The 17,517-nt window shown below is 41.4% G+C and overlaps 1 protein-coding gene across 1 annotated transcript in view; it reads right to left on the bottom strand.

The window, feature by feature from the left end:
- Nucleotides 1–749: 749 nt before the first annotated feature.
- The window catches only part of mon2 (MON2 homolog, regulator of endosome-to-Golgi trafficking), a 135,487-nt gene continuing 118,719 nt past the window's right edge, over nucleotides 750–17,517 (bottom strand). The window contains 7 exon segments of the mRNA XM_080436709.1: nucleotides 750–1,950; nucleotides 6,218–6,300; nucleotides 8,276–8,483; nucleotides 9,936–10,059; nucleotides 10,249–10,309; nucleotides 10,918–11,108; nucleotides 14,038–14,166. Of these exon segments, the coding sequence (XP_080292835.1) occupies nucleotides 1,787–1,950; nucleotides 6,218–6,300; nucleotides 8,276–8,483; nucleotides 9,936–10,059; nucleotides 10,249–10,309; nucleotides 10,918–11,108; nucleotides 14,038–14,166 (960 nt within the window). The 3' untranslated portion in view covers nucleotides 750–1,786.

Below are 17,517 nucleotides of genomic sequence, written 5' to 3' on the forward strand. Positions count from 1 at the left end.
GCTTTATGGGGTGTGTAATTGATAGAAAATAAGTAATTTTTTGGTGTACTACTCCTTTAAGGATTTAAACATAATAACACTGACATATTTGACAGTGTAGATTGGAGGTTCCACTAGAGCTTAGTTTAGTGATTCTCAACCTTTTTTTCTCTCCCAGTTTAGGCCTCGGACCCCCCCATTCCATACCATTTATTTTTTTAATCTCTGGGACCTACATACTTACGGGTTCATTTGGTTCCGTTTGTTCGCCCTTAACGAGTTCTAGACCGGTAGGTAAGGGTCCACTTGGTTCAGTTTTTCTACGAGATACGTTCCTGTACGGGAACACCCTTCAATGACTCGTGGGGGGTCCCCCGGACCCCCGAGAACCACTGTATTAAGAACACACGCCTCCAGCCGCTGGAGGCGGGGGTGGGGGTAGGGGTAGGGGCGGGGGGGCTGGCATTAGAAGCACAACGTTTGTGTGTGTGTGTGTGTGTGTGTGTGTGTGTGTGTGTGTGTGTGTTATCAGCGGAGGTCCGAGCGCGTCGCGGTCACCATGAGATGAGTTACTGTCCGTTCAATGGATGTGGGGGAGGGGCTTCACCTGGTGAAAATGTCCATCCACAGGTGTGTGTGTGTGCGTGTGTGCGTGCGGCATGCTTCTAAATGACACCGCACTAGCCCCTAAGGCCGCACCCCTTGAACCCAAACACAGCCCCCCCCCCCCCCCCCCCCCCCCAACGGCCGTCCTGAGCGTTTGCTATGAGATCATAGGCTAACGCAGCTTTATATATCAAGGCCGATGACGCGACGCAATTATTATATTTATATTATACGCCACTCTTAGTTCTTTTAGATCACCCTTCTGTTTGCTCTGTTTGGACGCATCGCTGTCACTCAAGGCGGCCGTGGGGGGAGTGTTTGGGTACAAGGGGCGCGGCCTTAGGCGCTAGTGCGGCGTAATTTAGAAGCGTGTGTGTGTGTGTGTGTGTGTGTGTGTGTGTGTGTGTGTGTGTGTGTGTGTGTGTGTGTGTGTGTCTTAGGGCTGGGCGATATGGACAAAATCAAATGACAATATCCTTTGACCAAATACCTCGATAATATCGAGATATACATTTTCTTGTTCATTTTTCACATTTTGTTCACAAAATTGCGATACAGCAGCTCTACAAGCTCACTGGAAGCTTGTAGATCGGCTATTTCCGCCAAAAAAAAGAAAAAAAAGAAAGGTTGGATAATTCTTAAAGTATAAAAAAGGTCTTATGTGATTAAAACCAAGAAGAGTCAACTCCTCCTATGACATATTACCATATTACCATATCACCATATCACCATATTACCATATCACCATATTACCATATCACCATATTACCATATTACCATATCACCATATTACCATACTGTTGCTGTCAGGCAGAAACCTTGTATCTCCAAATTTCGATCTACAAGCTCGCACCGAGAGGCGTTGTGAGCTGGTAGATCGGCTATTTTCACTATTTTCAAAAATAATTTTATAATTATAATTTTTTTGAATTCTGAAAAGTAACAGTTTTGGACATGTGAGGTTTTCACCCGACATAATATTGCTCAGCCCTAATACAGTGTGTGCGTGTGCGTGTGTGTGCATGTGTGTGTGTATGTGTGTGCATGTGTGCGTGTGTGTGTGTGTGTGTGTGTGTATGTTTTGGAGTCAAGACACATTCATGAATTCTTCATTGTGTAAAAAAAGAAGAGAAAAAAAAGGGAAAAATAAAACAAAAAGGTTGTTTGTTGTTTGTTGTTGTTGTTGTTTTGGTGGGCGTGGTCAGGACTCTCCGTTTTGCACTGTGCAGACAGGGGGGTGCATAAAGTCTTTGAAGGGCATCAGCGCCTCCTTGAGGGCGGAGCTGACCTCGGGGGAGGAGCAGGTGATGCACTCCACCAGGGTGGGGTAGAGGGCGATGACCTGGGCCCACGTGTTCCCGTCCACTGTGGAGGGGACAGCATGTCCCACCAGCATGACATATGGACACGAGACAAGAGAGACACAGGGTTATTACAGTCTACTGTGGAGGGGACATGTCCCACCAGCATGACATATGGACACGAGAGGAGAGAGACACAGTGTTATTACAGTCTACTGTAGAGGGGACATGTCCCACCAGCATGACATATGGACACGAGACAAGAGAGACACAGTGTTATTACAGTCTACTGTGGAGGGGACATGTCCCACCAGCATGACATATGGACACGAGACAAGAGAGACACAGTGTTATTACAGTCTACTGTGGAGGGGACATGTCCCACCAGCATGACATATGGACACGAGACAAGAGAGACACAGTGTTATTACAGTCTACTGTGGAGGGGACATGTCCCACCAGCATGACATATGGACACGAGACAAGAGACACACAGGGTTATTACAGTCTACTGTAGAGAGGACATGTCCCACCAGCATGACATATGGACACGAGAGGAGAGAGACACAGTGTTATTACAGTCTACTGTGGAGGGGACATGTCCCACCAGCATGACATATGGACACGAGACAAGAGAGACACAGTGTTATTACAGTCTACTGTGGAGGGGACATGTCCCACCAGCATGACATATGGACACGAGACAAGAGAGACACAGTGTTATTACAGTCTACTGTGGAGGGGACATGTCCCACCAGCATGACATATGGACACGAGACAAGAGACACACAGGGTTATTACAGTCTACTGTAGAGGGGACATGTCCCACCAGCATGACATATGGACACGAGACAAGAGAGACACAGGGTTATTACAGTCTACTGTAGAGAGGACATGTCCCACCAGCATGACATATGGACACGAGACAAGAGAGACACAGTGTTATTACAGTCTACTGTGGAGGGGACATGTCCCACCAGCATGACATATGGACACGAGACAAGAGAGACACAGGGTTATTACAGTCTACTGTAGAGGGGACATGTCCCACCAGCATGACATATGGACACGAGACAAGAGAGACACAGGGTTATTACAGTCTACTGTAGAGAGGACATGTCCCACCAGCATGACATATGGACACGAGACAAGAGAGACACAGGGTTATTACAGTCTACTGTAGAGGGGACAAGTCCCACCAGCATGACATATGGACACGAGACAAGAGAGACACAGGGTTATTACAGTCTACTGTAGAGGGGACATGTCCCACCAGCATGACATATGGACACGAGACAAGAGAGACACAGGGTTATTACAGTCTACTGTAGAGAGGACATGTCCCACCAGCATGACATATGGACACGAGACAAGAGAGACACAGGGTTATTACAGTCTACTGTAGAGGGGACATGTCCCACCAGCATGACATATGGACACGAGACAAGAGAGACACAGGGTTATTACAGTCTACTGTAGAGGGGACATGTCCCACCAGCATGACATATGGACACGAGACAGAGGAGAGAGAGACAGGGTTATCACAGTTAACCCATTAAGACCCTAGGCCGATTCTACAAATGTCTTCTAAATCCTAACAGTTTTCTGCAACACTTATGTTGCTATAATATCAGTGGTTCTCAAACTTTTTCATGTAAACATGTAAATATATATATATATAATATAATATAATATATATATATATATATATATATATATATATATATATATATATATATAATATAATATATATATATATATATATATATATAAATATATATATATATATATATATATAAATATATATATATATATATGTATTTGGCTACGGACTCCCATCTCAAAATATTTTGATTTGCACATATGTTCAGGATTTTTCAAAAATAGCAGATCTACAAGCACATAGCGCGGCACTTGATAGCGCTATGAGCTTGTAGATCTGCTACTTTTGAATAGCTAAAGTATAAAATAATGATTAAAGTGGTTAAAATACGCACCATGGGAGCACCACAGTCGGTCGACTGCTTTGAGAGAGGACTAAAGACCTACCTTTTTAGCAAAAAATTTTTTTTTGCTGGTTTTACCTCGAGGCTTTATGCCCCCATGTTTTAATTGTTTTGTTTCAGTTTCTTAGTTGTTGTTTTCTTTTATTGGCGTGATGTTTCTGTTTTTATGCAATTGCCTTCTGTGGCACTTTGAGATTTCTTGCAAATGTAAAGTGCGTTATAAATAAAATCCATTATTATTATTCATTATTGAAGAGGTGAGTCTTCAGATCACGGTGATGCAGTGCAGAGTGTGTGAATATCAGCAGCTGACAGGAGATCAATGTTCTGTCATTCCACTGACAGGCGTACAGAATGCAAACCGTGTTGCCAGATTTGCGAGAGAGAAAAAAGCGGGTCAAGTCATACGAAAATCAGTTGAACCGCTTGAACCCTACGTATATAGGCTACCTGTATATCGGCCATTTGAAAATAGCAGATCTACAATAGCAGCTTGTAGATCTGCTATAAATGGTTGAAACATTCTATCTACACAAACCTTGTATGAGGGTCTTTGGCACAAAACGTTTTCAGATGGGAGGGTCGGGGGCCAAATAAATATTAATTTGGGGGTCCTTGACATGAACATGTTTGAGAACCACTGGTTTAAACAACATTTAGGAAGCAAGCCCGAATGAGTAATAGTCAGGGGATATTAGCAGAAAGATTAACAATCTTGGAATAAATTCCTTACCAAAAAAAATCTTCACCAATGTGTTTGTAAAGGTGTCTAGTAACACATCTCACAAAGACTGAAATTCAGTTTCCCTAGGAGAATTTTTGACAGCTGCTGAAAGTTGGGGTACCCACCATTTCCCTGCATTTCCATGCAGGGCAAAAAAAATCTAATTTTAATTCTGTTTTAAGTAGCATGTGAGGGGTCAAACTAGGGTGTTTTTATGATTCTGAATCCATTGCAAGCATTTGTTTTGCACCAAAACCACTCCTTGGGCTAAAAACGGCCATAGCCATCCTTGTCCAGGTATACTTTTTGTGTAAAAAGCCCATTGAGATTGGGCTGTTTTTAGCCCAAGGAGTGGTTTTGGTGCAAAACAAATGCTTGCAATGGATTCAGAATCATAAAAACACCCTAGTTTGACCCCTCACATGCTACTTAAAACAGAATGAAAATTTGATTATTTTTTTTGCCCTGCAGGGAAATGGTGGGTTCCCCAACTTTCAGCAGCTGTCAAAAATTCTCCTAGGGAAACTGAATTTCAGTCTTTGTGAGATGTGTTACTAGACACCTTTACAAACACATTGGTGAAGATTTTTTTTGGTAAGGAATTTATTCCAAGATTGGAAATCTTTCTGCTAATATCCCCTGACTATAACTACACTTTAGAAACAAGCCCCAAAAAAAATAACCCAACCGCCAGTGTGTTTACACTTTACAGTAGCCTACAAGCGACTTCACAGAAAAACAAGCCCAAAGTCACTTATAATAAGAGGACACGTCAACACTATGAATGCAAACACTTAGTTCAAGGGCACTTCAAAAACATAATCACTGCTCGTCTCATTTCTATCTTTCTGCATTTCACAGACACAGTATAATTGGCCTAATTAACCCTTTAAGACCGGGAACATTCTAAGATTTCTTTGGGCTTTTAAAAAATATTTTTGAAAAATCTTGAAAATTTGTGCAAATCTTTGAATATATATATTTTTTAAAGTGAACATTTGTAACTCAAATCTTTGCTTCTGGGGGATTCTACAATTTTCTTCTAAATCCTAACAGTTTAAAAAAAAAAAAACGTACGTGGTCTCGAACTTTTTTTCATGTCAAGGACCCCTGAAATGCGGACCCCCATCTCAGAATATATTGTTCCAGGGACCCCCCAGAAGCAAATATTTGAGTTACAAATGTTCGCTTAAAAAAAGATATACATATATTAAAAGATTTGCTATCATTTTCACAATTTTTCAAAAAATAGCAGATCTACAAGCTCATAGTGCGGCACTCGGTGCCGCACTATGAGCTTGTAGATCTGCTATTTTTTAATAGCCCAAAGAAAATAAAAAAATGACACACATTCTTTCCCGGTCTCAATAGATTAACCTTGTTGGGTCCATATAAATACATCTCCCCACGACCAGAAACACAAAAATAATCATTCAGAAAGCGGTCCCCAACGTACAGGACCACATTTATGTGAAATTAATAGATGACACATATGCTAATGTAGGTTGGCATTTTCCTTCTTGTTTTGCCTCGTCTTTCTTTCAAAGATCTAAAATGTGTTTTTTCTATTTTTTTTTCTTGGCACAGTTATGAAAGCTCACCGTTTTCCGGCTGGGTCTTTTTAAGAGAGTCCATCAAAGTGCTGATCGCTTTCAAGACGAAGATGATCTCCGTCACCTGTTGCCTGCGACGAAAGAGACGAGACAGGAAAATAAAACGACATGTTCTTTCAGCTTCCGTTTGCACTTGAAAGCACTCTAAACAGTTATGCACACACTGGCAGATACAAAGCTTCAATGGATGCCAGCGACATGAAGACACAAAGCTACAGGCTACCATTCATTTTCAATGTATGCCAACGACATGACGTTTGTAATTGAAGCTGCTTGTAGCTGCTACAAAATCTACAAAGCTACCATTCAAGTTGAGCTGGCTTCAACTACAGCTACAGAAACCACTAAGTAGTTGTTTAACCATTTCCACTCGCATTCTATCTTCACACAATTCCTGTTCGTAATAGTGAGAAAACGTATTTTTCCCGTCATCCAGTTCTGTGTTCGTTTTAACACATTGCCTGCCAAGGACGTATGTTTACGTCCTTTCAAATGTAAGCTTGTAGATTTGCTTTACACGAATCCACGGAGCGCTGCCCTGTAGCGGGAGCCGCCATCATTGCGGTGTCAGACTCAGCAGCTTCTGCTGCTGTTCTGTCCGTCTGTTGACGTTACTCTTCACCTGCTTGGCTGTTGGAGCAGCCATAAACTACACTGGTTCATCCCCATTTTCTGTACATCTTTGTAAAAGTTAGTGTTAGTAAAAGTTAGTGAAAAGCAGGTTAAAGAGTAACGTGAGCAGTCAGTGACAGCAGCTGACTGACACCGCAGCAATGGTTGCGCCACCTACAGGGCAGCGCTCCGTGGATTTGTGTATATGAAATAGGGCTGTCAAAGGAATATTCAATATTCTAATATTATTCGAATATTGGGAAAATATGTATATTCGAATATGAACATTTATATTTGAATATTTAAAAAAAATATTTAAAAAAAAACGTTTTTTCTTTTCTTTTTTTTTATGTTTATTTGACAGGGACAATACAAAAAAACTCATGTCTCAAGTTATAAAAACAAACAAAATATATGTTTTATTGGATCCGAGCACTCGATACATTGTTTTTTTGTACTATGTCTGTAAAAAAAAATATATATATATATATATTTTTTTATAATAATAATAATAATAATAATAATAATAATAATATTCGAATATATTCGAATATCTGCACATTTTAACTCATTGACTGCCAGAGTTAAAACCTCGTTCATAGCAGCCCTTGCCAGCGATTTTCGTGTTTTTTTGTTTCGTTATTTTGTTATTTAATTCACATCTAGAAAGTCTAGCTTGACACTTGAATCGTTTTGATCGTTCCACCACTAGAGAGCAGCACATACCAAGCTTGATCGCCTCTCGATCACACTCGCCCCCTCCCAGACCCACTCACACAGTGAAACACATGAACCGGAAGTGAAATGTCTCAGATTCTGTTATCGGCGAAAATTACTTTGTGATACACAACGGGGATGACTGTTCGTCACCCAGACCATAGATTATAGGAGGGGAGGTCTCCGATCGTTTTTCATAGCGTGTGAAAAACCGTTTGTTTCCCTATTATGGTCGAAAATGACTGGGGGGAAAAATGTAAAACCGAAAACGGAACCCAAGTCATGGAACCGGATGCAGTGGTGGTTGAAGTAAGTGGAACCTGAAACTTAGCCTGATTCATAACAGAATAGCGTGATCAGAGCATAAAGATCAATAAAGACCATAGATCGCATTAACGCGATCCTGGCGGCCAAGCGCGCTATTTATTAGATCGCGTTAATGCGATAATGGCGGCCAATGAGTTAAAGACCAAGATTTGAATATAATCTCTGAGGAGAGTTGACAGCCCTAATATGAAAGTGTTCAGTGTGTCTGTGAGTTTTATAAACAATGAACCAATGGAAAGTAGTAACAAAACCTTGTGACTAAATAATATTGGATGTTTATTTTTTCCCACTTCCACGTTTTTTTGGACGTCCAAGGTTTCCACCCGACAGAGACGATGTATGAATGTTCATGTTGAGTTCATGAGGGGGGGGGGGGGGGGGGGGTGTTACCTTGGCAGGGGGCATCGTCCGCTCAGCCTCTCGTCCTCCACGTAGCGTCTCAGGACGTCCTGGGACCTCTTGAGCAGGACGGAGAGCGCCATGCGGGAGATGTAGCCCTCCTGGGGGGTGCTGACCTTGTTGCTGAAGGAGAACTGGAGGAGGGTCTCGAAGCAAACCTTGGAGAACTCCTCTCGCATCCGTACGTCGATTTCTGCCTCTGTAGAACGGACACAGGGTCATTAAGCGTCACTGAAGATCAATGCTAAGACAACTGGGTCAATTATTTAACCGCTTAAACCCTATATGGTTGACCGGAGCCCCTACTAGTGTATTTTAAATTTTGAGCTCTACATTAGAATTTTATATAACAAGGTTGGATAGCTCTCCTTGGCAGAGAGACGAGAACTGCACTGGCATCTGTTCTTATATAAAGCCATACTTGGAGATTGTCCTATAGCTACATCTCATAGTTTTTGGAATGGGCCCGCTGGACCCCATCACACCCGTTCAAGTACTTTTCTCACATTTAAGGTGCCCAAGGTCAACTCTGAATTTGGTAGATTTGCTTTTAGCTCCTGTGGTCCTACTGCACCACATGGAATGACCTGCAGACTACATTGAAATGAACCACTCTAGTACCCTTCAGTCCTTTTAGAACTCTGGTGACCAAACAGGTCACCACAATGTGTCATTGTTTTTAGAATTTTGAAAAATGTTGTCTTGATTTCTATTTGTAACTTTTATATCTCACATGTACTGTATTGCCTTTTTCTTTTCCAATTCCCAGATGTTTAAAAAATAAAACTGTGATGTTGTTGAATTTGCACCGTATTGTATTACTCGATGACACTGCAAATGAGTTTAATTACTCAGTGTAATTTCGAGAATAAATAAATCTTGAATGAATGAATGAATCTTGAATTAGATATCTATGAAAGTTTTCCTCAGAATACGGATGTTGGGGTTTAAGTGGTTGAGCACTTCATCCATTTCAACCTTATCTTCATATAACTGTTCCTCACTAATTATAAGAGGACACCATTTCTGTCTACCCACTCCGTGTCTCATTGGTGGGCTGTGGACAGTTCATAAACCTGCCTACCAGTGACATCATCGATGGGGATTCCGAGCTAATAGAAACTACAGCCTTTCTCTTCCTGGAAAGTTAGCATGCTGAATTAAATAGAAGCCATTGTTCTAGCGTCGAGAAAAAAAAAAGGTTTGAAATCGTGTTTGGCATGACCAACCCTGCTTACTGATGAATGATATCACAGGTTTCTGCAGTGTCCACAGCCCCCCTCTGAGACACAGAGTGAGTAGACACAAATGGTGCCATATTATAACAAGCATTAGTGAGGACCAATTATATGAGGATAGGATAAAATGGGTGAAGTGCTCCTTTAAGCCCAATTTTATACTTTGTCGTATGACAGTGTCAATGCGAAATTAGCATTGAGATGTGACACAAAGCTTGTAGATGTGCTTTTGTTGGGGAAAAAAAGAGAAAGAATTCAATATCTCTTGAATCTCTTGATTCTAAGTTAGCCTACTGGCAATGTGGACAAGAAATATGGCGCTGATCAATCCTGTAGTTTGTGAGATTAGCTCTGGACAAAACGACACGCACAGACAGACACAGACAGACCCAGTTATAGACGGCCCATGTTACCTGTGAAGGAAGAGGACTGGGAGTGTATGGATCCTTTATTGAGCATGGTCATGATCTGGCCAACAAAGTCTTTGGGGATGAAGTTGGCGTAGGGTAGGATCTCTGTGCTGATCAGCTGGACCACCTGGAATGAGAGGAGACAACATGACACAACCCATGAGCAAACAACACTACGAAAACAACATGGAGACACAACCCATGAGCAAACAACACTATGAAAACAATATGGAGACACAACCCATGAGCAAACAACACTATGAAAACATAATAACAATGACTGATGGGTCGTATACAGAGTCACTGTGTAATGTACCTCAACATCAATGGCCTCGTTCTTCTGGAATTCCTGGATGGACAAGTTGTCCGGAGGAGTGCTGTGAGATCCAAACCAAAAACACAAAAAACAGTCACTATTTCCATTGGCATAATCAACCAAGAGGGGATACATGTTGGTCTGGCCCTAAAACACAGGAAGGGGCTTTACATAATACAAATACCCCCCATTGTACAATATTTAATTATTTGTTTTTTAGGTAGTTTTTAATTTATTTATAATGTGAGCGCAGAGAGGGGGGGGGGGCATGCAAACACAGGAATCTTGAAAACGTATTACAACGTATACACAGGATTCTTATAAACCAGAGTTTCCTAAACTTGTTTAAGCTCGGACCCAAAAGATACATTTTGTTTTCTACCCGTGACCCAAACTTCTGCTATTTTTGAAAAATCGTGAAAATTTGCGCAAAACTTCACATGTATATATATTTTTTGTAACTCAAATCTTTGCTTCTGGGGGGTCCCTGGAACAAAATATTTTGAGATGGGGGTCTGTGGCCATATACATACAATCTTGGGGGTCCTTGAGATGAAAAAGTTTGAGAACCACTGGTCTAAATCCGTCAGAGAAAGCCCTCATAACTCCAGCGGTTGTACAAAGCATGACAGTTGGAAGACAAAAGTTCCGCTGCAGATCAAACCAAACCTTTTGGTAAAGAGGAAGTCTTCAAAGGCGTTGGCCAGCTCGGGCCACATGGTGTCAAACTTCCCCGAGGAGGCGTGCTGGCGCGCAACCAGCAACCCGATGGACAGCACCTTGAGCAAGGAGGACACGGCCAGCTTCCAGGTGCTCTCTGACGGACAGGCGTACTTCAGACCCAGCGGTATCCTCAGAGTCTGGAAGAATCACACAATATCGTCACGTCAAGAGGTTTACACAGGTGTTTGAGAAGAGGTTTACACAGGTGTTTGAGAAGAGGTTTACACAGGTGTTTGAGAAGAGGTTTACACAGGTGTTTGAGAAGAGGTTTACACAGGTGTTTGAGAAGTCGGTGAAATTCAGCTTTTTTTGAGCGAGCTCCATTGTTTTTTGTTGTTGTTTTCAGAAAGAGAAAAAAATAAGAGAAAAGGGGGAGGAGGGTGGGGGGGGCAGGAAGAGCAAGGAGAAAAATCTAACGGTAAAGAAAAACATGTCGAGGAGAGGCAATAATCAAATATATCTACACATCGTCTCTGTCGTGTGGAAACCTCATATGTCCAAAACTGTTAATTTTACGGATTCAAAATCATCAAAAGTAGCAGATCTACAACAACGATATATGCACATCGCATAAACTAGCAGGTACAGTATGTACATGAGATCAGACATTAATGACATTAAGACAATAAATAACGTCACAATCCTTTTAACCACTTCAACCATTATTGTATACTTTGGCTATTCAAAAATAGCAGATCTACAAGCTCATAGCTCATCTAAAAGCTCATAGCTCATCTGCTATTTTTGAAAAATCGTGAAAATTTGCGCAAATCTTTAAATATATATTTCTAAAGCCAACATGTGTAACTCAAATCGTTGCTTCTGGGGGTCCCTGGGGAACAACATATTTTGAGATGGGGGTCCGTGGCCATATACATATATTTTTGGGGGTCCTTGAGATGAAAAAAGTTTAAGAACCACTGGTCTAAATCTGTCGTAGAATTCCATTCTATTTCAGGTTGACATAAAATGGTAGTCCACATAGGGCCATAACTTTTCGTCCATGGGGCTAATGCATATCAAACTGGGGGGTCCTTGAAATGGAAAAAGGTTGAGATTCACTGATGGGGTGGTCTCTAAACAATACTGGAACCCCAATCTACAGTACACTGTCGAATCCTCAGTGTTAACTCTTAAACTGCCAGGGTTTTTCAAAAATAGTACTCAAAAACTGCCAGCAGTTTACATGGTAAAACATACGAAAAATGTTATTTATTTCTCTGTTTATTTTTTAACATTGAAGTGAATGGAGCAGCAACTTTTTGGAAAACGTTATCTCCTGGTTCTTTGTGAAGAACGGAAAAACGGAAAAACCCCAAAAATAAAGAATCATTTTAGATTTATTTTAATTTTGTTTTTGATAAAAAAAATAAAAAAAACGTTTATAAACGTTTTTGGCAGTCAGAGAGTTAATTATACAAAGCATCAAAAGGCTTTTTACATTTGAATCCTGAAAAGTAACAGTTTTGGTCATGAGGTTTCCACCCGACAAGAGACGAAATGGAACCAAACGGTCCTTATGGCTCCATGTGTACACTCTCAAGAGTTACAGACCCCTAAGAGTCCATTTGGACCCCTGGTGGACCCCTGGACCTGACAGTGGTTTAAATTAATTAGCCATGGAACAGCTGGGGTCCCTGAGGTGGATATTTTTCACAAGCAGTGTGTCTTAGCAGAGACACTGAGGGGTGTAGGGATGTGAAAATTGGCCCTCATTTATCAATGGAGCGTATAAACCGGCTTATATTTTTCCATATATTCGGCTGTACACCAACGTCGAAGTCACATTTATCAACGAATACACAGCCAATCCTAGCGTACATCAGGTCGGAGCTTTGATAAATCTCACGTCTGAAAACGAGCGTCATTTAAATAACACGCCCTTAAATATTCTCAAAACGCCCCGATTTTACGACATGAAGAACCAGAATACGACCAAAGACATCAAAAGCCAATAAGAAAGAGTTTCCCCCGATCGCCTCGCCGCACACGCCACACACACACACACACACACACACACACACACACACACACACACACACACACACACACACACACACACACACACACACACACACACACACACACACACACACACAGAGCTGTGTTTTTCATGTATTGTAATCCGTAGTGTAGCGGTACAATCTTTGTCACGTAGGCTTGTAGCCTACATGAATGACATTATGATACCAATCACATCGCCATGAATGGAATACGTTTGTATATTAATTCATTGAACCCATACCAAGCAGTGCGCGTTCGAGTTACACTAAAATAAAGCCGTCATGTAGGCTATTCCCATTTCCCAGTGAGACTCGGACCGTCAGACGGGCGAGTCCGGTCTCGCTCCGCAGATAGCCTGGAGAGAACATTAATGGATGAAGGCTGGTGTGTGTTGGACCATGGGTTAAATGTCTGATCTCCCGGTGGCCATGAAAATATAACAGCAGCGCCGCTGCACCGGTCTAAACTAGACGAGCGCTAAACGAGCGCTCGTATATTTTGAAAATAGCAGATCTACAAGCTCACAACGCGTTGCGATGCGACGCTGCCTTGTGAGCTTGTAGATCTGCTATTTTCAATGCAGCCAGATCTACAATCTTATCTGTTTTTACTCCTTTTTCTCCCAGATTTCACTAATCCATTGAGATTGGGAACGCTTCTGTGTCATTTTAAGATTTCTTTGGCTATTCAAAAATAGTAAATCTATAAGCTCATACGAGCTTGTAGATCTGCTATTTATTTTTTTTAATCGTGGAAAATTTCTGCAAATATTTGAATAAATATATTGTTTTAAAGCAAACATTTTTAACTCAGATCTGTGCTTCTGGGGGGGTCCCTGGAACAACATATTTTGAGATGGGGGTCCGATGGGGGTAAGATGAAACATAAAATAGCAGTATCAACATCAGCATAACATTATAAGGGCAGAGAGAACAAGTATACATGTAAAGGGATAATGAGCCATAGCCATTTAGCCGCAGAGAAACACGTGTGTGTGTGTGTGTGTGTGTGTGTGTGTGTGTGTGTGTGTGTGTGTGTGTGTGTGTGTGTGTGTAAATCTACCTTGATGATGTGCTGCAGGACCTTCTGGTTGATGACAGCTTTGTGGCAGGAGGTTTTATGATAGAGGTCCACAACCACCTCCAGGGAACGCTCCGCGAACGGGACGTAGTTTAAGGCAACCCACTCTGCCTGGGGGGTCCGGGGGGTCCGGGAGAAGAAGAACAACAAGAAGAGAGAGAGAGAGGTTCACCTTGTTGAGTCCAACACAGCCTTGTATTTATCCTGCTATGCCTGGTGATAACACATTCAAAGCAGCATTTAAGGGCTAGTTCACCCAATAGTTTTTTTTCCCCTATCGATTAGAGACTTGAATTCATGGATATTTTGAGACAATAATTTGATGACCAGCGGACCGGTAGCAGTGGTGGAAAAAGTACTCAATTGTTTTATTTAAATAAAAGTATCAATACTGCAATTCAGAAGTACTCCGTTACAAGTAAAAGTCCGGAATTCAAAATTTTCTTGAGTAAAAGTACAAAAGTATTGGTATCAAAATGTACTTAAAGTACCAAAAGTAAAAGTACTAAAATATTTGAAAATAGCAGATCTACAAGCTCACAACGCGTCGCATCGCGACGCGTTGTGAGCTTGTAGATCGGCTATTTTCAAATAGCCTACAGTAGGTATAAAATAGGGCATAAAATAAAGTGGTTAATGTATGTTTTATAATATAATAATTTATATCTGAAAAGTAACTAGTAACTAAAGTTTTCAAATAATTGTAGTGGAGAAAAAGTACAATATTTGTCTCTGAAATGTAGTGGAGTAGAAGTAAAAGTATTGGAAATTGGAAATACTCAAGTAAAGTACAAATACCTCAAAATGTTACTTAAGTACAGTACTTAAGTAAATGTACTTAGTTACTTTCCACCACTGACCGGTAGGCAGCGGTTCCGGTAGGAGACACAGAGGAGACTCTTTGTGTTGCCGCTCATTAAATTATTGGCTTAGGAATGCGACAAAAATAATAAAATATCCATGCATTCAAGTCTCCAGGGGGGGGGGGGGGGGCTAATCGATAGAAAAAAATACATTTTGGGGTGAACTATCCCTTTAACCACATACACCCTCTATACCTGGTAAACCGGACTTGAGTCGGTTTTCCCCTCTACCCTCTACAAATCTCTTTGCAGAAAAATAGCCGATCTACAAGCTCATAACGGTTATGAGCTTGTAGATCGGCTATTTTTTTGGAGCGTATGTTCCCCCACAGAACAGGGATGCTAGGATTCAAGTGGATAAAGGCACACTCCGTATATTCACATGACGCAACAAACAGCAGCACAAATTCATTCATTCCAATGGCAGTGAGATGATCTCTTCTTTTATGTTGAAAGTTGGTGTAAGTGATATTTTTGTTTGTTAAAATAAGTGTTAAAATAGTTCTATATTCTGATTGTAATCATTGCTATAGAGTGTTTGTTCAGTAACAGGAGTCTCCATGTCTCTCCAGCTCTTTAGTTAACAGAAAAACCAATAAAACACCAATTGAATCCAATCACAAGAGAGAGCGTTTACAGGATAAACAAGTGAAATTGGAAGTGATGAAACCAAAGACATGAGCAGACACACAATTGGAACTGGAACGCTATAAAATTGAAGGTATCGCCTGATTGGATGTGAGGAAGAAGTTATACGGCTGCTTATATCTAACCTTTATATTTTACCATCACTTATAATATTCTACGATACATTATGATATATTTGACAGTTCTTTGCTTCACAAACTGTCGTGGAATTCTGGATCAATCAGCAATCGATGAGGCATTATAGGAGTGGAGACAATATTCTAGGTGGAGGTGTTTATGCTTTATGTCAGGGGTGGGCAACTTTGTAGATGCTGAGGGCCACTAAATTTCCACACTCACTCTGGGGGGGCCGCATTTGGGCCTGGGGCCGCATTGAGTGACGGTGCGCGCGGGGCCACCAGTTGCCCATCCCTGCTTTATGTGAAATGATATCATGGTCAGAAGTACATTAACACTCATGTCAGTGGTACGGTAATCTGAGTTCCCAGAAGTTTTCGCCCGCTCTCATACAAACGGGAGGGGCGAAGGAACTTCTGGGCCAAAGCCCTGCTATCTGTGGGCCGGATGTGCGTTGCGCTCAGAATCTGAGCGGACACGCCTCTTACCGGTCTACTCGTCTAAAAAGTCCGACGAGAGGCAAACAGCAGTACACAACAATGGCGGCCGCAATTTCTCAAGGGGAAATTGCTTCCCGTCGCTCCTATTTACATGTAAGACCCACTGCATGTGGATCCCGCCCCCTTTTCTTCATTGGCTGTTGATTTGAATCAGAAATCAGTGGCCGCGCCCCTGCTGTCCAGGCTTTGAGCCGAAGCCTCCCAGACTAGTGGTACGGTAGTTCTGCCTGGAGCACAGGGCAGAGATCATAGTTATACTGTAGCTGCCTGAAGGACAAACTGAACCATAACAAGATAGGCTGCACCAAAACAATAGCTATTATTAGGCCTAGTGGAGACATCTAGGCTCTTACAAGCTGTCAAATATATCATAATGTATTGTAGAAGTATTATAAGTGATGATAAAATATGAAGGTTAGATATAAGCAGCCATATAACTTCTTCCTCAGATGAAATTGGCAACCCACCTGAAAAATTATTTTGTGTTTATTAAAGAGCTGGAGAGACGGAGAGACCCCTGTTACTGACCAAACACTCTATAACAATGACTGCTATCACAATGAAGAGCTTTAACTTTTGTTTTAAAAAAAAGCGTTTTAACTCCCAACAAATATCATTTACAGCACCTTTAAAGTGCCCGGTGATGGCAACAACCCCAACCCACTGTTATCGTGCAACTTCCAACAAAGTGTGCCTTTATAAAAGAGCAAAACAAACTGTGCATAATATGGACGCCACCGGAAAAACAACGACAACAACACAAAAGACAACATAATAAAGATGTGATTTCACAGGTACAGCTTAGGACACCGCTGTGTGTACAATATGGCAACAACAACAACAACAACAAAAATACACCAGTTAGTGGCGGGATGGGGGGGGGGGGGGGGTAGCAGCAATGGAGTGCGAAAGTGAGCGAACGATGTAGATGAGACATCATCCTACGGTACATGCTTTATTGCTTTATTGCTTTATTGCAAGTCGCTCTGGACGTCAGAGCGTCTGCACGATGCCTTTAGATTGTAAATATTGTACATGCGGTGAAATGCCTCATCTAATAAAACACAAAACATAATAATTTAAAAGGTAGTCACCATCATTCAGCACAGCTTCATGCTTAATTCATACGTTGTTACGATGGCGTCCCGCACCCAGAACAATAGGCTCCATGCACAGCGGCCATATAGGAAAGAGATTGGGCCTCTTCCTTACTTACCTTCACAGTTCTTACCAATGATTCTAATGAAGGCTCTGTTCCATTTAAACCTTTTAACTCTCTGCCTACCAAAAACCTTTATAAACGTTTAAAAAAATAATAAAAATAAAATAATAAA

This window comes from Gymnoscopelus braueri, assembly GCF_963280865.1.
Source record: "Gymnoscopelus braueri genome assembly, chromosome: 9".
Taxonomy (NCBI): domain Eukaryota; kingdom Metazoa; phylum Chordata; class Actinopteri; order Myctophiformes; family Myctophidae; genus Gymnoscopelus; species Gymnoscopelus braueri.